Source organism: Xyrauchen texanus, chromosome 32 (genome assembly GCF_025860055.1).
Source record: "Xyrauchen texanus isolate HMW12.3.18 chromosome 32, RBS_HiC_50CHRs, whole genome shotgun sequence".
Lineage (NCBI taxonomy): Eukaryota > Metazoa > Chordata > Actinopteri > Cypriniformes > Catostomidae > Xyrauchen > Xyrauchen texanus.
The window spans coordinates 29,318,868-29,343,578 of record NC_068307.1 but is presented as its reverse complement, the minus strand read 5'-3'; the positions used below and the strand labels follow the sequence as shown (position 1 = coordinate 29,343,578).

The 24,711-nt window shown below is 39.8% G+C and overlaps 1 protein-coding gene across 1 annotated transcript; it reads right to left on the bottom strand.

Annotated features, from left to right (window-relative positions):
• Positions 1 to 1,370: 1,370 nt before the first annotated feature.
• Positions 1,371 to 20,446, bottom strand: LOC127626103 (peroxisome proliferator-activated receptor gamma coactivator-related protein 1-like). Its single transcript, XM_052101662.1, has 13 exons — positions 20,355 to 20,446; positions 16,381 to 16,506; positions 14,296 to 14,445; positions 12,938 to 13,036; positions 10,014 to 11,436; positions 9,226 to 9,276; positions 8,724 to 8,810; positions 7,059 to 7,671; positions 5,119 to 5,286; positions 4,977 to 5,043; positions 4,770 to 4,891; positions 4,419 to 4,570; positions 1,371 to 2,109 (listed from the first exon to the last, which is right to left on the bottom strand). The coding sequence occupies exons 1-13, from the start codon at positions 20,439 to 20,441 to the stop codon at positions 2,012 to 2,014; spliced, it is 3,243 nt and encodes a 1,080-aa protein (XP_051957622.1). The 5' UTR covers positions 20,442 to 20,446; the 3' UTR covers positions 1,371 to 2,011.
• Positions 20,447 to 24,711: the final 4,265 nt, after the last annotated feature.

The following is a 24,711-nucleotide window of genomic DNA, read 5'->3' as shown; positions in this document are numbered from 1 at the left end:
CATCAGGTTGGGTGGGGAGCGTCGGTGCACAGACAGTTTCAGATCTCTCCAGAGATGTTCAATCGGGTTCAAGTCTGGACTCTGGCTGGGCCACTCAAGATCATTCACAGAGTTGTCCCGTAGCCACTCCTTTGTTATCTTGGCTGTGTTCTTGGGGTCGTTGTCCTGTTGGAAGATGAACCTTCACCCCAGTCTGAGGTCCAGAGCGCTCTGGAGCAGGTTTTCATCAAGGATGTCTCTGTACATTCCTGCATTCATCTTTCCCTCGATCCTGACTAGTCTCCCAGTTCCTGCCGCTGAAAAACATCCCCACAGCATGATGCTGCCACCACCATGCTTCACTGTAGGGGTGGGATTGGCCAGGTGATGAGCGGTGCCTGGTTTCCTCCAGACATGACACTTGCCATTCAGGCCAAAGAGATCAATCTTTGGTTCTCATGGTCTGAGAGTCCTTCAGGTGCCTTTTGGCAAACTCCAGGTGGGCTGTCATGTGCCTTTTACTGAGGAGTGGCTTCCGTCTGGCCACTCTACCATACAGGCCTAATTGGTGGAGTGCTGCTGAGATGGTTGTTCTTCTGGAAGGTTCTCCTCTCTCCACATAGAAAGGCCAGAGCTCTGTCAGAGTGACCATCGGGTTCTTGGTCACATCCCTGACTAAGGCCCTTCTCCAATGAACGCTCAGTTTGGCCGGACGGCCAGCTCTAGGAAGAGTCCTGGTGGTTCAAACTTCTTCCATTTACGGATGATGGAGGCCACTGTGCTCATTGGGACCTTCAATGCGGCAGAAATGTTTCTGTACCCTTCCCAAGATCTGTGCTTCAATACAATCCTGTCTCGGAGATCTACAGACAATTTCTTGGACTTCATGGCTTGGTTTGTGCTCTGACATGCACTGTTAACTGTGGGACTTTATATAGACAGGTGTGTGCCTTTCCAAATCATGTCCAATCAACTGAATTTACCACAGGTGGACTCCAATCAAGTTGTAGAAACATCTCAAGGATGATTAGTGGACACAGGATGCACCTGAGCTCAATTTTGAGTGTCATGGCAAAGGCTGTGAATACTTATGTACATGTGACATTTGTTTTTTATTTTTAATAAATTTGCAAAGATTTCAAACAAACTTCTCTTTCATGTTGTCATTATGGTGTATTGTTTGTAGAATTTTGAGGAAAATAATGAATTTAATCAATTTTGTAATAAGGCTGTAACGACAAAATGTGGAAAAAGTGAAGCACTGTGAATACTTTGCCGGATGCCCTGTGTATAATATATACAAAGGAAATACCTTTATTCATTATTTCAGCAAATCTAGTGTACTTTAGTGTTAAAGAACAGACTTCAAACATTAATACACAAACCTTTTATTAAGATAATGCATCATCATTCAAACTGAAAGAACACGTTTTATGATATCACTTAAAAACCCCTCACTTATAGAAGACAAACTACACATTATTTAAATTAGTTTTATGTCCCGATGATTATATCATCTTTTAAAACCATTACATTATGTATATTATATATATATATATTTTTTTGTAACAAAAAAGTACTTCAACAGAAGGTTTTAACTGAAACCTTTCAGCAAATTGAAGTGCAAGTGTCCCTGCTTCAAATCAGCTTGAAGGAATATTCTGGGATGTGCTCGACCCACATTATCTGTACGTTTACCCTGTAGACTTCCATTGTGTTCATCTGTGTCAAAAAATTTCTTTGTTTTTACAACTTAACTGAGGGACGGATTGAAATGAGTTTCTGTGGTAATCTACATCGTCAGTCTCTTCACTCAAATATAAACATTCTGTCAGCATCAATAAGATTTAAATGGTTTTACTGGTCATTTAAAATAAGTTCACCCCAAAATTGATTTTTCTTTTTCAATTATTTCTTCAAGATGGTCACCAGCCGAAAGCAGTTTAGCTGTTCGGTTGAGATGTTGTCAATGCAGTGAGGTAATGCTATAGTCTCTGCTTCATCTATCGGGATATCATCATCTTCTTTGCTGCTAACTCTTTATCCCTCTCTTTGCCTGTTTCAGTAGTGTGTCAAAGTCCAGCGGGTCACAGAGGCTCTTGGATGGCGGGTCAACGTCCCGGTTGGAATCTAAATGACAGAACAACATATTAAAAATGACTTAAGAGATGCCATCTCTAAAGCACCATAAACTAAACCAATAGCACTGGTTATTTTCCATTTGCAAGTGACAATCTTTCTAAACAAGCTTTGGAGAATGAAAGAGCAGATTAACATCAAGATCAGCGCTTGAGAATAAGTGTATAGCAGCCGATTCTCATAAAACTCAGCTTGTATGGTAGTGTGGATTTCTATAGAAGTAAATAAAAATGCATTTTAGATTAAGAATTCCCTCATTACCAGAACACACCCAGATCCTAAATTTGGACCATTAAATGTAGTAGAAAAAATAAAAAATTAAATAATGTACAGTGGCAAGAAAAACTGTGAAGATCTGGACTCCAAAAGGAGGATTTTCTTTTTCTATTTCTGTTGTGTATTTACTTCTATGTTTAGGGTCATTGTCCTGCTGCATCACCCAACTTCTACTGAGCTTCAGCTGGCACACTGCCACCCTGACATTATCCTGTAGGATATCTTGATAAAATTGGAAATTCATTTTTATCTTGATGATGGCAAGAGGTCCAGGCCCCGAAGCAGCAAATCAGCCCCAAATCATGATGCTCCCTCCACCGTTCTTCACCGTTGGGATGATGTATCCATGTTGGTATGCAGTGCCCTTTTCACACCATACATAGTGCTGCATGTTCTTCCCAAACAATTCATCCTTAGTTTCATCAGTTCACAAAACATTAGTGGCATTGTGGAGTGTCAAGGTGGTCTTTGGCAAACTTCAGGAGCGCAGCAATGTTTTTATTGAAATGCAGCACTTCCTTCATGATGTCCTGTCATGAACACCTGTTTAATGTTTTCTGTACAGTAGACTCATGAACAGAGATGTTCACCATTTCCAGTGATTACTATAGAGTACCTATAGTACTAAATCATCTCCATTTATAGACAGTTTGTCTAACTGTGGACAGATGAATATCTAATGGCCACTTCTAGTGAGAGTACCTATAGTACTAAATCACCTCCATTTATAAACAGTTTGTCTAACTGTGGACAGATGAATATCTAATGGCCACTTCTAGTGAGAGTACCTATAGTACTAAATCATCTCCATTTATAGACAGTTTGTCTAACTGTGTACAGATGAATATCTAACGGCCACTTCTAGAGAGAGTACCTATGGTACCAAATCATCTCCATTTATAGACAGTTTGTCTCACTGTGGACAGATGAATATCTAACGGCCACTTCTAGTGAGAGTACCTATAGTACTAAATCATCTCCATTTATAGACAGTTTGTCTAACTGTGGACAGATGAATATCTGCCACTTCTAGTGAGAGTACCTATTGTACTAAATCATCTCCATTTATAGACAGTTTGTCTCACTGTGGACAGATGAATATCTAACGGCCACTTCTAGTGAGAGTACCTATAGTACTAAATCATCTCCATTTATAGACAGTTTGTCTAACTGTGGACAGATGAATATCTAACGGCCACTTCTAGTGAGAGTACCTATAGTACTAAATCATCTCCATTTATAGACAGTTTGTCTCACTGTGGACAGATGAATATCTAACGGCCACTTCTAGAGAGAGTACCTATAGTACTAAATCATCTCCATTTATAGACAGTTTGTCTCACTGTGAACAGATGAATATCTAACGGCCACTTCTAGAGAGAGTACCTATAGTACTAAATCATCTCCATTTATAGACAGTTTGTCTCACTGTGAACAGATGAATATCTAACGGCCACTTCTAGAGAGAGTACCTATAGTACTAAATCATCTCCATTTATAGACAGTTTGTCTAACTGTGGACAGATGAATATCTAAAGTCTTCCAGATAACTTTGTAACCCTTTCCATCTTTATGGAAAAGCAACAATTCTTGATCGTAGGTCTTCTGAGATCTCTTGGTCCACGTCAGCAGATACTTCATGTGAATAGAAAACTCAAAATGTTTGAGTGCTTTTTATAAGTCAAAGTAGCTCTAATCCACACCTACAATGGATACTCGTCACCTCACATTAAACTAAAATAAATAAAATAAAAGCCAAATCTGATCATTTATCCTTACATAAACCATTATACAGTTATTAAAAAACAATTTCTTCAAAATACTTTTTGGCCATGTTTCCGGTAATGAGATTTTCTGGACATGCTTTTCAAGAATGTTTTGAGTATTACTTTCCTCTTCATGTCACAAAAGAAAATAAACAATTGTTAACTTAAAAAATAAAATCTTGTCATATGGATGAAATATTTCGATTTTACCCATTTTTATTTTTTTTTTATAATTCAACAATTGTTCAGAAGACGAACCTAAATCTGCATAGTTGGATTTGCAAAATTGCCGTCGGCCACCAAAGCAGACGTCGAAGGGCCGTTCATCTGGACGCCTCAGTTTGCTGCCTTTCTCAATAGCGTTGAAAGCGTCGTCTGTATTGTAGTATGTGACAAAACCATAGTTATCTCTGCAAGAACATAAAGAACAATAAGAAAAAACTAGTAAATTTAAACAAAAACAAACTTGAAGCTTAAAGGTCATATACGACAGATACAAACAATTATGCCTAATAATTTCTAATCTAAAGGGGTGTAATTTTGCTTAGACAACAATCAAAAAGTCCAAGCTGACAGGTCTTATAGGCTGGTTTATCTTCTTAATCTTACCCGTGACTCCTGAGATGGACTGTACAGTCCTCAACTTTCCCGAACAGCGAGAATCGATCTTTGAGGTCAGAGGGCAACATACTTCTACGAATACCACCCACGTACACGACCCTGCGCTCCTCCTGAAGATCATAAACTTAAATCATCAGCCAATAACAAAGACACAAACTATTTTGATAATCTTGAGACAAGCATCTGTACACGTACAATAGCTTTCTGTTGGCTTATTTTACGAGCCTCTTCATGTCGGCGGTTCAGTTCCTTCTGTCTACGACTGAGAGACAGACTGAATTAGATTCACAAACCGGCAGATTTAAACCAAAAATAATTAGATTGTGTTAACACTAACCTCTTCCATCTGCAGTGATTATCGTTCCAATCCGGTTTAGGTGAGCGCGAACCAGAACGAGAACGACACAAAGATCTGGAGAAGTGACGTCCACGCTTGCGTTGAGGAGAGCGAGATGATGATCGTGAACTAGAGCGCGATGAGGAACTGCTCCCAGAATACCTGAACCTAGAAATCAAAGACATGCTCAAAAGTTAAAACCCCACCAGTCAAGTGTTCAATGATTTTTAAGCGTATAGAATTAGACAGTACTCGTAGAAAAATCAATGGGAGAATCACAACAATAGGAATAGAAGTCTCGTGTTTCAGTTAAAAAAGCCAATCGCCTGATTGAGACGTCGCTGGTTTGTTTACGCTGGTTTATATATATATATATATATACACACACAATCGAAAAATGTAAATTAATTATTCAAAAAATAATTTTTTAAATACAGCCATGTCATAATTTTTCAACCCCTATTGCATGTAGTGGTTTCTTAAATATGTTAAGGCTACACAAATAATTGTTTTAAAACAAAATTAAGTCAATCTGCAATAGCACTTATTTAAGTTTAGCGAAGTAAAAATATATTTCTATGCAAAAAAAATGCTATTAAAAATAAGCGGTCTCAAAAGCTAATAGAGGAGATTATTTTATTACACAAGAAAGGTCATGGCTAAAAGTACATTTCCAAGGCACTTCAATTTCCAATAGGCAAAGTTCGCAGCAACAATCATAAATGTTTTTAAATATGGTATAACAGCAACCTTCTTGGGGTGTGGAATAAAGCAGAACTTCACCAAGGGAAATGTTGACTCCAGTTGACTGAATATTCAATAAGTAATTAGGAAAGACCTGTGGAGTCCTGGAAGAAGGTTTTATAGACGTACAACACTAAACTGAAAATGAGATTTAGACCCATGGGTCAGCAGTACATCTGGAGTAAGATGATAAGGTGATGACAAGAACAACATCATCCCCACAGTCAAGCATGGAGGTGGGTCAGTCCTGTTATGGTAGTGATTTGCGGCTATCCTGATCATGTGACTGACACCATGGAGTCTTTCAATGTGATGCCGTCAGTGGGTAAAGTGAAGCTCGGTGATCACTGGCCTTTCCAGCAAGACAATAACACTAAGGATACATCCAAGTGGCCAAAATCTGGTTCAGGGATGGGTCGGGGAATGTCCTTGAATGCCCCTTTCAGTCCATCATTACAATCCCAATGCAAACCTTTGTTGGGAATTCAGTGAAGCAGTGGCAGCACAGAAACCAAAGAATGTCGATGAACTGGAAGCTTTTGCTCATGAGAAATGTGTAAACAATCAATTCTATTTTGACTTTGGGGGTTGAATATTTTTGACATGACAACCATTTGTGGATAGAATTAGATATATTTTTATTTAAAAATGTGTGTAAACTGAACTCCTTGTTCTCAAAATCCCTCAAATGTGCATTAAAAACCGACTTTGACTGTTTACTGAGGTTTTAGTTGATGTGTTTTAATTCACATCACCAGAATGTATTGCTGGTCAAGGGGGTTGAATAATTTCGATTGAAACTGTAATATAATGTGCGTGTATATACACACACACACACGTTGATTTTGCGTTGTATGTAAAAACTTTAACGCCAATATGCACAAGTGTTGTGTGCATGACTCTTCACTGTTTTACGCAATTCCTAACGTCATGTAAACACTGATTTCTTTGTGGTGCAGTGTGTTTTTGATATTTAGAATTTGAGCAGAAAAACACTTTATTTTGCAAAGTTTTAGAAGGCAACAAAAAGTAATTAATAATGTGATTACTTTTTCCATGAAGTAATGAGTAGTGTAAACTAATTATAATTTTAGAGAAGTAATTTAGTAGTAGTAATAATGGAATACTTTTAGAGTAACATATCCAAACTGGATAACAATGTTTGCATTGTTGTAGGGACTGACAGCTTTATTTACCTCTTCCTCAGTGGAGATCGAGACCTGGAACGAGAGGATGAAGATGATGAAGCAAATGAAGAACAAGAAGAGCAAGACGACCTGGAACTGGAGCGCTGGTATCGGCCGCCGTAACCCCGCCTCCTCCTCCGCCCCCTTCCCTGGTCTGGTGGGCTGGGTGACCGAGGGGAAAACCGCAAGGACCGCCCCCTCAGAGACTCCGCCCGTTCAAACGTGCCCATCCTGCAGGGGGAGCTGTCTGGAGAGAGCAGCACTGAACCAGAGAGACACGGCGCCTCTGACAAAGTACTCTCATTACAATGATTTCTCCACTCTTTCAGGTTAGTGAGGTTTGAACGTGCATCCATATCTGAATGTGACGACTTACTGCACTGATTTGAAGTGTCCCGAGTTGCGCAGTAGTCGTGGTCCATGCACACTAGGGCAGGGTTTGGGACTGGACTGCAGGTGGGATATGGAGGTTTTGAATGAGTTTTACTGGCTGGCAGCGGGCGAGGCTCAATGATCTGAATGGTTTTACTGGGTGACGACTTCATAGATTCATGTTTCATGCCCTTAACAGGCAACAGGGGTCTCCAGATCTGATGAGGTGGTGTTGCTGGTGGGGTTAGTCCTAGAAATAATCATATTTTATTCTGAGTAAACAGATTCAGCTTCACAAGCCAGATATCAATCTCACAAACTACAGCAGTAAACGGAGAGTATTTCGACAGTGTAATTTCTGCACTGTTCTGTGACAAAACTTTGCTTCTGAAGATCAAATAAGAGACATAATTTCAACATCTGTCTTAACGCTTTCATACTGGTGAGTTGCAAGACAAGGTAGTAGTGCTTGAGGATATGGCTACAAAACTTTAATATCTCAATTAAACCTGACGATTTTCATACACATCTCAATAATTATGTATTTGCACTGAAATGGCTTAAAGAGTGATTTGTATCCTTAAATCAGAGGAACCAATCATGCACAACGAGTCACGTGATAAGATATGCGGATTGACGGTGCGCGGATCAACTGAGACTTGTCCTCTGCCACCTGGATTGAGGCAAGGAACCGCGCCACCACGAGGACCTACTAAGTAGTGGGAATCGGGCACTCCAAATTGAGGAGAAAAGGGGATAAATATATATATATATATATAAAATAAATAAATAACTTCACATTGCACGCAAACCACTCAAAGTTCACTGAAAACACTTGATCATGAGCACCGCATACAGAACAGCGCGTCAGCTGTTCATTCTGCAGCACACACAAACTGTTTATTCTTTTTAATTTACTGTGCAGTCCTAAAAGGAAGTACGATTCGCTCCATATTATACTTAATGACTGACTAATAAGCACTTATTATTGTGATTTTGCTTCATTTTATATCGTCAGCAAAATAATCGCTATGATATTGTGCACTGTCTATTTGATGTAATCGCCCACAACAAAGGATCGTGAAACTAGTAGAATGACGCTCTTTAGGAAACTTAAAGGGCAAATAAAAACCGCACTAAAATCTTTGCAATATTGCTTAATTTGACATCAAGCTAAATCACCAATATTGTGCAATCTTCACACCCAGCCTTACTGGTAACCAGCAATAGTTTTAGTTGATCATTTAAACTGGTCGCCAGTTGAACCAGGGGATGAGTGGTAATATTGAGATGAACTCTGACCTGCAGTGCTGCTCAGATCTGTGAGTCTACAGTGCTGTGATCGGTCCTGGCGCTCATCTGGAGAAACTTCTGGAAGCATGTGCCCGTCTGAGACAAAACACAATCTGAATGACTAATCCACATTGACCTGCAGGAGCTACAAACATGACCAGCTCTATTAAGGTCATAAAACCGTTAACACCGTTGGTTCATACAGTAATTTCATGTGCCGTCCACAGTGTTCCTGGAGATTTTGAATTATATCCATGAGCTGTTTATCTAACGACATTAAAGAGAATTAAAAAAAGCCTCTGTGAGGGTAAAAACAAATTTGTACTAATTGAAACACTTTAATAACTTTGGGAGTGTGCACTGAATTCAATACAACATTATAATATTGTCTTCTATCTTGAGGAGGCAAATGTTCCTTCAAAAAGCAACAAAACTCTCCTGGAATAAACTGAACAGTCTCTATTCAATTACACTCACAATATGAAAAAACAAACATGCATTTCTCAAATACCTTGAGTTTCAAACTGCTCCAAAAGACTTGTCAAGTCTGTGGCCTCTATACCTGCAAACCAAACATACATCTTCAACATTACAAATACGTAACCGGCATAGACATTTTAGCTAATAATAATTAATATTATGCCAGTATTATGAATCTATACTCAGGGTTTTTCCTGCAATGAAAATATTTGGGCAGCCAAAGCAAATTTAATGATATTCATCTCATACTCATCATTTCATGAACGCTAAATACGCATTAAAGTGTGTTTTTTTTTTTGCACGAGTCAACCTAGCTTTCCTCGATATCGCGGTACAGACCACAAAAGTAACTGACCCATTTGAATTCTTCAAAGCACCGTGGAGCGAGTCAGACAAGTACGCAATTATGTATCAAACAAACTTTGCACTAATGGATGGCTGTGTTAGTCAGCCATCACTGAAGGCCATTTCTGACCCAGGAGAAACCATGACGGTTTAGTTTTACACTCGCACTAAATAACTTGCCATGCTACACTTCAGTATTTTTTAAACTAGTCTGATTCCGATCATTTAAAATCAGACATATACCAACAATTTAAAGCTGAAATGTGTCATTTTATCAACGTTAAATTGCCTTCTGGATCAAGAGTCAATTAAAAGTGATCCTGTTTGTGGTGCTATCAAATGACATATTGGAGGAGTGCTCCAGAAACCGTCATTGAAAACAGTTTGGCTAGAATTCTCATGGCTCAGAAATTGCACACGTCACCTAAAAACATCGTAATAAGCTCATCAATAAAAGCCAAATGGCCTCCTTACCGATTTCACCAGATGTGGTCTGGCTCTGCTCTCCTCCGCTGGGCATCAGAACAGACATCAGTCTCCTCTGAGCCGACGGTTCTGGTTTGGTTCTCGTAAGCGACCCCGAGACAGAAGTTCTGGGTTTGATGGCCACTGAGACAAGGTCAAAAATGGGTGTGACCTCAGCGATGCAAGAAACGCAAATATCTGTCTTTGATGCCAAAGAATCAGAATGATTCACTTCTGAGGTGCCCACAGTCGCTGCTTGTGTTTGGGGTTGTAGAATGTTGGCGTTATCAGTCTGCTGGTCGGTGACATGAACTTCATGTGATGTCATTATTTTAGAAGGTGTTGTAACTCCATCTGGCTCTTGTCGTGTGGGTTTCAGGGGCACTATGGCAGGATTTGGTGGATCAACGCAAAGATCTACAGATGTTCTGCCCACGTTCTTGACCTTCACGGCATCTCTGCATGTGGAGCGTGCAAGTTCCCTTGGCCTGCATGCAGATATCTTCACATGAACAGCTGCTCGTTTTGAGATCTCATGTGTTTGTAAGTTCATCAGCTGGGGTTTCAAGTCCGGCAAGATGGACAAAAGTTCCCTGGGAACGTAGGGAACAGAAGGCCATTTTGTTCGATGGTCCATGAGTTGTTCCTCCAGAGGAAGTTGCTTTTTCTGTCTGAGGAGGCGGTACTGCTGCAGACTGAGGGATTTGGGCTTCTGAGGGGAAGTGATGTCACACTTTTGATCATTTTCAGAGGATGTGGTTTCAGAGTAGTTGCACCCAGGGCTAGAATATTCTTCCACACTGTCATTCAACGATGGTGATCTCGGCAAATTGGATTCCGGTTCCTCGTCATCAAGTGGAATCTCATAAACGGAGGTTAAATTTACAGCAAAGCTTACAGTTTTCTTTGTCCGACCTACATCACTTTTGACTAAAGCACTGCGTTTTGGCATCTTGGTAACATTTTCGTGCAAAGATATCATGCTGTTTTCTTCCTGGGTGTTAAAGTGGCCAGTGGGACACTTTCTCACTGAATTTTGATACGGATCCATGACTGAAACAGATATCAGAGTTGAACCACTTGCTTTTGGATTCAGCTCTTGTTGGTCCAGAATGTTCTCCTCATGTTCCTCATAACCCTCAACATCAACAAACACCTCCTCGTCCTCCTCTGAGGTCATGTGGACATCAGCATTTCTGGTGTGTTCCTCGAGATCAGTCCTGATGCAGTACGGGTGCATGTGTCTTACTACATCGACAAGGAATTCAAGCTCGTCATGTGGAAATATTGTGTCGGATTCAAGCCGGAATGTTCTCACGGGACGACTCTTGGACTCCCTCCGATTCTTCTCACCGCCACTTCGCTGTGGAGTCAAGCTTTGAGTCCCCAGGTGGCGACGAGGCCTCAACTGTCTGTCTGAAATTATAACCTCCTGCAGGAGAATACCAAACAAGTACCAAAATTACAGTGAAACTCAACAAAAAGTTCAACAATTCAAGTCTTAGTACAAGACCTCCAACAGTTTGGGGAATCTCACGACTTACGTCAAGAACACTTCCAGATCATATTTTACCCAAAGAGAGTAAAGATGTTTTGAGTAAAGACAATGAGGGCAGTTTTAAGACATTACCGCCTTAATTTCTTATTACCATAATGTATGTATGTATTTATAAATCTTGACAGTATTGGTTGTACTGCCTTGATTCTGTTTTTAATTAACATCATTTTCAAGTAACTTTTACTATACTGTTTTGAGAAAAAAAAAGCAATGAAGAAATATTAAACTATTAAAGTTGTTGATTTTATGTATAGAAAAAATATATTTGATAATTTATTGCAAAAATGCTCATACAAGTTGACCGACTTGATTGCATCATTTACAGTGCATCATGGGAGTAGGCGGAGCTCTTTTGACAATTCTCTGATTGGTGGATTTCTCTGGAGTATTATGGGTATCGTAGTCCTTGACCAGGAATTTCACCATTAAACACAAATTAAAAATGAGGTTAAAAGCGGGGGTCTGTGTATCTCAGCGAGTATTGACGCTGACTATCACACCTGGAGTCGTGAGTTTGAATCCAGGGCATGCTGAGTGACTCCAGTCAGGTCTCCTTAGCAACCAAATTGGCCCGGTTGCTAGGGAGGGTAGAGTTACATGGGGTAACCTCCTCATGGTGGTGATTAGTGGTTCTCTCAATGGGGCGTGTGGTGAGTTGTGTGTGGATCGTGGAGAGTAGCATGAGCCTCCACATGCTGTGAGTCTCCGCGGTGTCATGCATTTACATTTATGCGTTTGGCAGACGCTTTTATCCAAAGCGACTTACAGTGCACTTATTACAGGGACAATCCCCCCGGAGCAACCTGGAGTTAAGTGCCTTACTCAAGGACACAATGGTGGTGGCTGTGGGGATCGAACCAGCGACCTTCTGATTAACAGTTATGTGCTTTAGCCCACTATGCCACCACCACTCATGCACAACGATTCACGTGATAAGATGCGCGGATTGACGGTCTCAGAAGCGGAGGCAACTGACACTTGTCATCTGCCACCCGGATTGAGGCGAGTAACCGCAGCACCATGAGGACCTACTAAGTAGTGGGAATTGGGCATTCCACATTGGGAGAAAATGGATACTTTTTTTATAAAATGTTGAAATAATGCAGAGTGATGCTTCAACAGAAGCATATACCATCTATTAACAACCTCAGAGCTCACAGTAGGTCTATCTTTAAACGTTTATAAGTAATTGTTCTAATCACTTCGTCTATGGGTAAAATGAACAGGATTTTCACTTTCAGAACAAGACTGTTACGCTATATTGAATGAGAAGTACAGTCATCGGTTGGGTGTGGCTTTATTCCACGGGATCTTGCCCTGTGATTCACTCCACAGAGAATACAGCACATTAATCAGCTCAACAAAGGAAACTTACTCTTCCTGACTTTGAGACTGGTGACGGAGAGAATTTTGGGTCTCGAACAGAAGCGGTCCGATCATGAGACGACTGTGTCAAATGAAGCAACTTCCTTAGCTGTAACAAAAGCAAAACAGACAAAATCAATATTAAATCCGCAGTGATAAAGAATCTTGTCATTGTCAGGTACCAAAGTGTGTGAGTGGATCATAATCAATTTCCCCTCCGTGCAGATGATGTATAAAATGAAAAATAAACACAATACCAGGAGAACACTAACATTAACCCAAGTCTATATTAAATCATTTACAACAACCTCAAGATTAAATCATTTCTAAACTAATATATATATTTATATTATACACGTCCAAAATTAAATAATAATCATTTTAATACATCACCAGCCCTATGTATTATTGCCATACATTATTTTCTCCCCAATTTGTAACGCCCAATTCCCAATGTGCTCTAATTCCTCGTGGTGGCGTAGTGACTCGCCTCAATCCGGGTGGCGGAGGACGAATCTCAGTTGCCTCCGCATCCGAGACCATCAATCCACGCATCTTATCACGTGACTTGTTGAGCGCGTTACCACAGGGACATAGTGCGTGTGGAGGATTCACGCTATTCTCCGCAGCATCCACGCACAACTCGCCACACCGAGAGCGAGAACCACATTATAGCGACCACGAGGAGGTTACCCCATGTGACTCTACCCTCCCTAGCAACTGCGCCAATTTGGTTGCTAAGGAGACCTGACTGGAGTCACTCACCACACCCTGGATTCGAACTCGTGACTCCAGGTGTGATAGTCAGCATTAATACTCGCTCAGATACCCTGAACCAAGTGGAAATGTCTTGTTGATGAGGGGTCAACAGAGAATGGTCAGACTGGTTTGAACTGGTAAAGTCTACAGTAACTCAGATAACCGCTCTGTACAATTGAGAAGAATATCATCTCTGAATGCTAATCTGAGATGCGTGTTGGTGCTGTTTTGGTGACACGAGGGGACCTACACAATATTAGGCAGGTGCTTTTAATGTTGTGGCTGATTGATATATGCCAGTAGACAAAGGAACATTTGATTCCTCATGTCATGACCTCTTTAAGTCTCCTCGAACCTTTGGTCTTGACAATCACCTCTCCAGTCGCGTTCTCCTGCGCTTCATAAATTGGTTATATCAGAAATGCCATTTTTCTTTCATGCCAATAGTGTTTAACACATGGTGAATTATTGCTGCATTATGGGCCGTTAACATGTTTTGTGCTTGTAGTCAAGCCAAAGAAAACAATGATGTTCGGATAAAAAAAACGATTAAAAAAATCATGCCACTCCGCTCATACTCTGTCAGGTATAAAGGTGCAGAACACTCACCGTGTGGTTAGGACCTTTTTGAGCTGAAAATATCTCAGAGTCTGGTAGAGTGTCGAATGGCGACAGCGTCTCCACATCCACGCTGTCTAAAATCTCTGTCAGAGCGGAAAGCAACGACGCTTCACTCTCTGCATCCATTCTGTTACACACCTGAGAAAACAGTCAAACACATCACACACAAGGTTAACAGTGAGATGATTAACAGAGCAACAGTCTACACTTTTGTAGCATTTTATTTTGTCCTTAAAGTAACTTATAACGCTAATCAAGTTTACAAACACAGTCTCTGAACCGTAGCATTAAATACGGTGCTGATATTTTACTTTTATTGCAGGTAAATGAGAAACAACGTCCCCAAGATTAAAACATTTTGGATTTGTTTTCCTAAAAACTGTTTGCTTGAAGTCTTGAAAAATAAATTACCACACTGAATAGTGTCCTAATTATTTATAAATCATTATTAAATTGTATTAAGTAGTCTATTTGTCTGTGTGAGTGCTGTGCGACCCTTAAACACCCATGTACATAGGGTGACCAGACTTCCTGATTAAATCGGGAGTCACGATTTTAAAAGTCACGTCCTGATGGAGTGACAGCCGGTACGCATTTTGTCCCGATAATCAGTCTTAGCTTATTGGAGCTTTTCCACTGCACGGTACAACTCGACTCTGCTCCCTGTGGATAGTACCTGGTACCTGATACTTTTTTTAGTACCACCAGTACTTGGCCACGGCGTTGTTGGAGTCCGTGATGGAGGATGGTACGTTTTGTTACGTTAACTCTATACTCTGCTTGAAAGCTTCACTTTACTTAGTTGAGCAACTACTGGAAAGCTTCTAATACAACCAGACCAATTTAACTGTTACACTTGTGTGAAATCACCATCAACAACTGCTGTATGCAGCACAACGAGCTAGCGCTCGTGTTATTGTTTTGGTCCGTTTGTGTCGTGTTTAAGATGATGTCACGGCAGTAGAGGCAGCGTAACTATGACGATCAGCCTATAATCCCACTCATGTTGCGGCGGCAGTAAACTGCAGTGGAAATGCAAGCTCAGAAAAGTAAAGCGAGTAGAGTTGAGGCGAAAAATGACCATTGCTGTGCTTCGTGCTTCTTCTGTATTGTAAATCTTTCGACGAATAATGAGAATCGTTCATTCCCGCAGTCTCAGAATCAGCTGTGATTTTTCTTCCGCTGTGTTGAACTTTTCCCTCTTAATTATCACCCCTTTCTGAAGATCTCGGTGTCTAAAGACATTGGTCAAAGACACCAGAAAACAAAGACGCACTTCAGATCCTCATATAAACGCTTAAGAAAAACATGCATCAACCATATACGCAACAGCCAGCGTTAATCATTTAAAGACAAAGGATCATATTTTCTTTTGGTTAGGAAAAGTGTAGCCCCACATATATTTTCCAGAAGTAGGTTACAAGTAAAACTACATAACTTGAATGTATTGTTCATCTTTTTTAATTCAAGAAAGTAAACGAGCATTGTAATCTGTTCAAATATTCCAATACATTTCTTCTAATAATCCAATTATGAACAAGTTTAAAATTTTATCCATAATTAATCAGCAGAGCTAAATGCATTTTCTCATAGATCAATAATGTGAAACGGCAGTGTAAAAGCAGTACACACACCTAATGAAATCACTTAATCCCACGAGAATTGACGATAAGAGATGTCCGCTGTAAAATGTCATGAAAACGAATCTAGACGAATAATTTTAGCCATAGTTAAATATAACATTAAACATCTTTAATTGATTTCTTTATTTAATTTAGTAATTGACAGTTTATTGGGGCCCCCAAAAAAATTTTTGTCATGGTCATCTGGTCTCATGTATTACATGCAAAAATGCACCTCCCACTACAGCACCCCCAATATAAATCCTCTTCCCACGGCCCTGTACAGCACATTCAACTCTGATTCCAGTGAATAAATTACATTCGCTGGGCAGGCAACTATTGGATCAATCTGTTCAATAGATTTGCTAATGTTGATAAATTCATCTACAAAACTATTTCACCTTCAAAAATAGTAATTATGATCTAGTCTCGCATCCACGCTTCTAAATACCTCGTGAGCCGATGTCTTCTCCTGAAAGATGGATAAAATGGAAGGATCCAGGCTTCCATATATGGACTCCGAGGTCCTTCCAACATCCAGATCAAAGATAGAGACATTGTTTTTTCCAAACTCCCCCTGTGGACGAAAGGAAAAGCGAGAAACAATGTTCCGTAAGATGATCAAAGTCATAAAACTCAAACTCCCGGCACTAAATTCCAGGAACGTCAATTACATTACAGCAAGGAATTACAACAGCAGACTGAACCATAAACCGTACCCAGTGATGTTCTTTATTATTACCACAGAATTGCTGTTTATTGAGGGTAGTTTGTTGTGCAAGAGAAAGTCATGTTTTGATTAGCTCATGTCACATAAATGCCCTTATATGGAATCAATAAGATTGTCAACCATATTTCCCAAAAATTCACCATTGTGACCATAGAGCCAAAATACCATGTGTACAATAATAAAACTGTGGTAACATGGAATAAGGAACTACTGCCATCACTATGCTTGCACCTACTACTTGCCATGTCCATTTCAGACTGTTCTGAGACATATTCCAATGTACATGTAATATCTGACCTTTTAAAAATGTATTTGTCACTCTGCAGGACTATTGAAGAACAATTAGAAGGTGATTAAAAATGCTGTGCAGGTTTAGCACATATAATATTGGCTACAATATACATTTCACAAGTGTCATAAAATAATAATACAAGTTAAAAAATATACATACACACAATAAAAATTATACCCTTGATGTTAAAGGTGCTATAAGGGATTTTCCACCAGACTAGCCGTTGAATTAGCCACACCCCCTATTTCCAAAACCCTGCCACCAAAGGTTTAATTAATTAATTAAGCATTAATTAGACAGTCCATAAGCAAATAAAACAATTATAAAGTGTATTAATTTTCAGGCATAGGTATGCAATTTTTTCACTGTGTCCTCACATTTACCTCCAACATAAATATTTTAGAAAAATCTTATTCAGTTCAAATGTTTTAACCATTTAAGTGTGGCCACACCCACATCGTACGTTTGGCCTGACTGTTGCAACAGTGCATAGAAAGTAAATATTTTTGGATAATCATTAATATTGGGACTCCAGAGAATCTTTCTGCACTGGTTTGGTTCCTAGGACTAGTTCAAATAGCTGCTAAAAGTTGATTGGTCTATGGCAGCCATGTTTTTAAAGACATGCGACTGTCCTCAGTCATCGATGGCACCTTAGACACAGACACTGCATGAAAAATATAAAGTCAATCGAACCAACGGTTTTGACCCATACGTAGGTGTACCAAATTTTTGGATAATATCTAATTCCGTTCAAGAGTTATTACCATGTTCGTAGAAGTGGACATGCACGCTATCTATGTTTTGGACCTGTTCTATGATGAATTTAAAGTTCAAAATTTTTTTGCTAACTTGAATCTTTCTGCACTGGTTTGGTTCTGATTGGGCAAACAGCCTGGGAAGAGTTCATTTTTTTAATTGAATTTTTAAATCCCCCTTTCTGCCAATTCTAGAATGCCCAATTCCCACTACTTAGTAGGTCCTCATGGTGGCGCTGTTACTCGCCTCAATCCGGGTGGTGGAGGACGAGTGTCAGTTGCCTCCGCTTCTGAGACCGTCAATCCGCGCATCTGATCACGTGACTCGTTGTGCATGACACCGCGGAGACCAGGCACAAAAAGTTCATTTTTTATTATTTTCAAACTACCCAAGATAGTGGGGAAATTAAAGGGCAGAGCAAAACTTTTCTATTTGACATGGCGCAAGGAATAACAGGTAAAAAAACGTTTTTTTTTTTTTTTTTTTTTTTATAATATTTTTATGAATAATTTACATTTTTTATAAACATTAGAACTTACTGTTCAAATGTTATGCCCCAAAATGCAACATTTCTTTGTGTTGTTCAATATAGCGCCACCTATGGACCGATTCCATACGTATGACGCACCAGACAGAGCAATAGCTGCAGAGATCTCCAAATGGGGATTGCATCAACTCAAAAAGGGGGTGTCACTTCCACTCATGGTTAAGGTTCAAGAAAGGGTAAGATTACGGGCTCCCTATATCTTTAATGGGATTTGGAGCTCACACCCCATTTGTAGCAATGTCTGCAGCTATACCCCTTTCTCAGCCGGAGTAACGCAATTCCCCAAAGTTTCAAGTCTCTAGGCCTCATAGTTTGGTCATCACGGTCAGTTTTAGGGGAGGATAATAATAATCTTTAAAATTACAAAAGGGCTTGAACCCCTAATTACAGGGTTTCCCGCAGCACTTTGAAACTAAGGTGGCCGCCTAAGCAACACACGCCTGCCGCCTTAACTACGTCGTCAAAAAAATATATATATGAGCGATATTCGCCGTGTTACTCTGTCCTGTTTTCTCCCTTTCCATCTTTAAATATGTGATAAGCCTTCGTGTTCGCTTCAGTCTTGTTATCAGCGCGTTCTTCCGCAGCGGCGCCGAGCGTGTGTGCGTGTGTGTGTTCATCTAAACCTCATTGGTCTGTCACTGCTCGTCAATGTCAGAATATTTGAGATGACCAATCAAATCAAAGGCTGGCTTTATGTTCACAGCGCGAATTTTAGTAGAGCGACTCGACGCTAATCATTCACTTTCCATGATCAAGACAGACTTGCGGAACAGACTGCAGGGGAACAGTCTGACAGCCTGCATGAAAATATGCATAAATGGTCCACTCGTAAAAGAGTGCAGTTACCGAAGGGCCCTTGAATTGTTTTTTTCTAAACCAAGGAGGATAGCCTGTAGCGATGCTAGGTGTCAGCTCTGCCATAAGCAGTGATTGTAATAAGCTTTGCACATTTTGACGGACTATTAGAAGTAATGTTGTTACCTTGACAAACTAATACATCATTAAAAAGATATGACTCAAGTTTCAGTATTTGTCTTAATTTGTGTCAGGAGTTATGCAATTCCAAATACACCCCCCACCACCACCTTAACTAACACATTTTCTGCGGGAAACCCTGAATTATATATAAATATATAATTTTTTTTTTTTTTTTGAATCAGCCAAGTAGTAATTGTTAATGCAATTTAAAAAGGTGGTAACTTGATTTTAGCCAGAACTTTCATAAAAATGATGAATAAAACAAAATTTCCTCGTACATGTACTTCTTACATTGTTTAATGATGACCCATGCAAAATGTACTACTCACTGTAACACTGTTTTCTAATTTGAAAATGATTTTATTGGAGTAACTGAGGTGAACACCGTGTTTATTGTGGTAAATACAAATAATCAAAATTCATTCATTCAGACTGATCTGATTTAACATTTATGAGAGAATGATTCATGAACAGGTGTGTGTGTGTGTGTGTGTGTGTGTGTGTGTGTGTGTGACACGTCATCCAGATATGAAACACGAGAACTATGAGTGAGGACTCAGTTATAAGTGTACTCATTCATTTATTCTTTAATTCCGTTGTTTAACACTGAAAGCGATCAGAAAGAGACGAATAAAAGTAATCAAATTAAGCTTAAATGGCCATTTGAGCGATTCCACTCTTTTAAATGATTTAATACACCTAAATGAATTCTGATAGGAGTACAGATGCTTTTTAATACGCTGATAAAATATCTACATTTATTATCATTCTTATTTTTAAACAGAAGTTCACTAGTACATCATGTTCCAACAGCACTAATGCCGGTATATGGCCGTTTATACTGGTAAATATCTGGAATCGGTCTTCTAGAAACTAATTCAAACACTTAAACAACCAGTCTTTTGTATATATATTACATACCAACCAAGAACACCGTTAATACGGTATAAATAATGCATTTGTCGGGAATTATTACTGATTTATAACTTCACATCCGCCCTAAGCACGCATTGACATCCACGTGTTCACATGCTGTCTGTCTTTAATGCACATTCTCATCATCACAACATCTTCGTTTACTCAACTACACATACAGAAGAGATACATATACAAGACCTGATCTTCCGGAGACGCGTCTGTTGCGGCACTATCCATGAAATCACACTTTAAATACTTAAGTTTCACGCCATGCGTCGCCGCCATTTTGACCCGAAGAGAAGAGCACGAGGGGCTTCAGGAGTCACGTGACGCGACTTTCCCGGGAAATTGAGCGCGAAACACGTTTAAAAAACAAATAATTGTCGCAGTTACTGTTATTAATCAGGTATCAACTAACAACGACGGACTGATTGTACCTCATGTTTGATTTACTCAAATAGTTTTTATATAGTGTTTTTGATTTACTGCATTTATTTAATTTGTGTTACTGGCATTAAGGATTGCACAGGTCATCTGTATTAACTTGTTTTCATTGGTTAAAGTTTTGTCAAATCTCACAGCTTTTAATTAACTAGGCTGATTAGAATTGTTTTGGATACAAAAAAATATTAATAAACTAAACATTTAATATTTTTCATTCCTGAATTTCAATTTTATACCTATTTATGGACAAATACCCTTTATGCCCAGTACAAGCAGTGTTGGGTAATTTACTCTATAAAAAGTAATGAATTACTAACTAATTATTACATCGCCTACAGTGTAATTAGATTACTGTACTGATTACTCTGTCTGAAAAGTAATTGCATTACTTATTACTAACTACTTTCTAAAACCCTGATCAAACTTGACCAGATAAAAAATACAAGGATAGCATTAAAAGAACAGTTTCCTGTCTTTCAAATAAATTAAATAAATTATTCATGAGCTGACCAAAGAATTTAAGGGGGCAGCGTTAAATTAGAAAACATACATTTTAACATTAGATGTTAAATTTCCATTTTAAATTCAATAATGTTTAATTGTTCTATAGTCTCTACATTTATTTAATGCAATTAAATTATATATTTTATGTAATTAAATTACAGCAAGAATAATCCCTTGCTTTTTCAATGAAATAGTAATTTAATTACAGTAATTAATGACTTAGTAATGCATTACACCCAACAATGAGTTTAAGTTATGGTATTTTTAAATTATCAGCAATTTTAATAGGCTTGTTAAAAAGAATAAAGACCATTCGTAATGTTACACACTGCTGTAGTATACCTTGTTTTTCTGCGTTCCGGATCGGAACCACGTTGCCTTTCAAAGTATAGGAACACGTTTGACGCAAGCGCACTACGAGTACTTTGTGACACTTCATTAGTACAGTGAACGGCAGGCGCATGCGCCGATGATGCGCACAGACGAGGACAGAGCGATTACACACACACGTTCTTCGATTATTCTTAATAAGCTGACAACGTGTTGTCGTGGAATATCACGATGAATCTCTCAAAAGTTGTAAGAAAACTCTCAGAGTCTTGAGTTCCAGATGCCAAAATTGTAGTTTATTGAACACCAACAAACATGAGACCGGCCAGCTGTCCGTTCTGCCAGCGACTTTATCGCTGCAGGTCGCCAGTGGCTGGCGGTGAAGTCGCTAGTGGGTGTTCCCACTACTGGTTGCCTAGTAACGTTTATAAATGACATTCACGGATGTCATTCCATTGCTGTTGACAGCAAATCTCTTTTCTTGCCACTAAAAACAAACATTTTGTAGGGAAAAAACTAAATATAAATGGAATCAGTACATTAAATGCTTTATATCAAAGATGAATGAGAAACAAGGCGTGCTGTTTGCCAGAGTGGCTGTTTATCTGCGGCGAAAATGCAAATGTCGGTCTGTCTGGGTCCATAAAATCCCCGCGATCTCAGATACTCCTTTCCACGCAGTATTTTTCTTTAAAATGTCCTTGTACGTGGGAAGAAACATATCATAGAGCACTGGAACATTTCTAACAGCAAGAATTAGCCTTTCATCCATCTTTCCGTTACTGCAGGAGCTGAGAGAAAGAGAGAAGGATCACGTGAGCTCTCCCGTCGTCTCTCCTATTGGCTGTCGCTTCCGTTAGTCGCTCCAAAGTTGAACTTTTCTCAACTTTGTCGCGTCGCTGGACACGCCCACATCTAGCGCCAACGGTCGCGACAGCTCGTATCGCCGGAAGTCGCTGTGCTCGCATTGAAAATGAATGGTATTGAGTCGCTGTCGCGCGCGATGTCGCTGGCAGTGTGTATGTACCTTTAGTCCAAAACCTCCTCTTCTATACAGTTTGTTATCTGGCATTACCTCATTTCTGTGCCCCTTTGTTATTTTTGTAACCAATGGATACTATTTGCCACCATTATCTCACAGAGCCTTTTGATATGTTTTTACTGGTAGAAACTTGGCTTTAGTCTATCTTCAAGGTCCTTAGTCTCATTATTTTGTTACAGCTGGGTGCTCTTTGTGGCCTCTGCAGCATCAACACTTTTAGTAACCTCATATGCTCTCTCCTGGGTCACACAAAGGCCAGGAAACTCATATAAGTATTTTGATATATAAGAAACATACTAGAATATTGAAAAATATACTATAGTGTCTGGTCATGTAAACACATTAAATAACTGTCCTTTATCAGTGTCATAAAGGTCATAAACGGTGTAAAAATAAGCCGATCGATACCGGTTGAACCCCATAACCAGCGTTCTTACCGGCGTATTCAGTGTGCGCACGTGTTGTGCACTTGCCTCTTCACGGGTTGACATCAAAAGCAGAGAATAACGTGATTATTTCAGATTTTATGTAAACAGGATTTTCTTGCTTTGTCAGATTTTTGAAATAAGCTGATTTGTGGGAATAATCAGTATATTGTTGTACATTTAAACACACTCATTTACTCACTTTCATGTCCTTCCAAACTGTGAGTGTGTGTGAGTTTGTGTGTGAGAGAGAGTGTGTGTGTGTGTGTGTGTGTGAGAGAGAGGGTGTGTGTTTGTGTGTGTGTGTGTGTGTGTGTGTGAGTGTATCTTGACTCTTGTGAGCTGCACTCTGTGTTTGAATCAGGGCCAGCGTGTCTTGTGAAGCAGAAGGGAGCTCCAGGAAAGTGGGTCACCTTCCGGATCTATCCAGACACTCCAACTCCCACCACCGTTCTGGACACACACACACACATAGTGAGAGAGAATTTCTTCTGCTGTTTTGTTTCCATGATTTCTCTCTTTTTCTTCACTTTCCACTTTTCCAGTATCGGTGGCCTCTCAGAATTTGGCAGGAAACCCAGAGAACCTCTTTAATTGAAATGTAGAAGCACACACACACACACACACACACACACACTCTCTCACACACACAGGCACACACACACACACACACACACACACACACAGACATTTAGACACACACACAGAGACATTTTAGACACACACACAGAGACATTTTAGACACACACAGAGACACACACACACATAGAGAGACATTTTAGACACACACACACACACACACACACACACACACACACACACACACGAGAGAGACATTTTAGACACACACTGAGACAGACACACACACACACAAACATACAGAGACATTTTAGACACACACACACACACACACACACACACACAGACGACATTTAGAGACACATTCACACACACACACACACACACACACACACAGATATTTTAGACAGAGACACACACATACACACACATACACACACACACACAGAGACATTTGAGACACACACACACACACAAACAGATATTTTAGACAGAGACACACACACACACACACACACACACACACATACACACACAGGCACACACACACAGAGACATTTGAGACACACACCCAGAGAACCTCATTTTTACCCTAGTTTTAACACTATTAATGTCATAAACCGGTGAGATTTGATACACCCCATTACATATCTGCTCTATGAAGACAATATGTCAAATAATTCAAAATCTCCGGGTTCTGGAGACATTAAAGACACTTAGATGCTCAAGCTGTCGCCCCTGACAGGGCTGCGGACCAGGGAGCAGATTTAGCCTGTGAATTTGGCCAGAATTGTTGAACGTGTCGGCAAGATCTTGCTGCAATGCATCGATTGATCAGTGATTACAAGAGAGTTGGACGTCGAGAAACGGATAGATTATCTGGAGTCATCGGAGAGGGAATTAGCTGCTAATCCACTAGGATTTGGAGCACGTCTGGGAGAAACTGGAGGATATGGAGAATGGTAGTTGGCAGAATAACATCTATATTGTTGGAATTCCTGAGGGAGATGAGGGTCAGAATATGGTGGAATTCCTGGACGGGCTCTTTCGAGTCTGCTCGACATAACAGGTCATAAGCTGGAAATCGCGCAAGCTCAGAGATCCGCGGAGAGACACAGACCCCGATCAATACTGTCAACATTTCTGAGATCATCCCATAAAGATCTCGTGTTGCGTGAGGCGAGGAGTAAAGGAACATGAGAGAAACGTGATCGATTCAAGTAACGCAAGA

What these genes read in the sequence shown, in the direction of transcription:
- LOC127626103 (XM_052101662.1), bottom strand. Translation starts at nt 20,441, where the DNA reads ATGGCGGCGACGCATGGCGTGAAACTTAAGTATTTAAAGTGTGATTTC. An exon ending in GACCACATCTGGTGAAATCG is followed by an intron (nt 9,277 to 10,013) that starts GTAAGGAGGCCA and finishes TTTGGTTTGCAG; the next exon opens with GTATAGAGGCCACAGACTTG. An exon ending in CGATCTCCACTGAGGAAGAG is followed by an intron (nt 5,287 to 7,058) that starts GTAAATAAAGCT and finishes TTTGATTTCTAG; the next exon opens with GTTCAGGTATTCTGGGAGCA.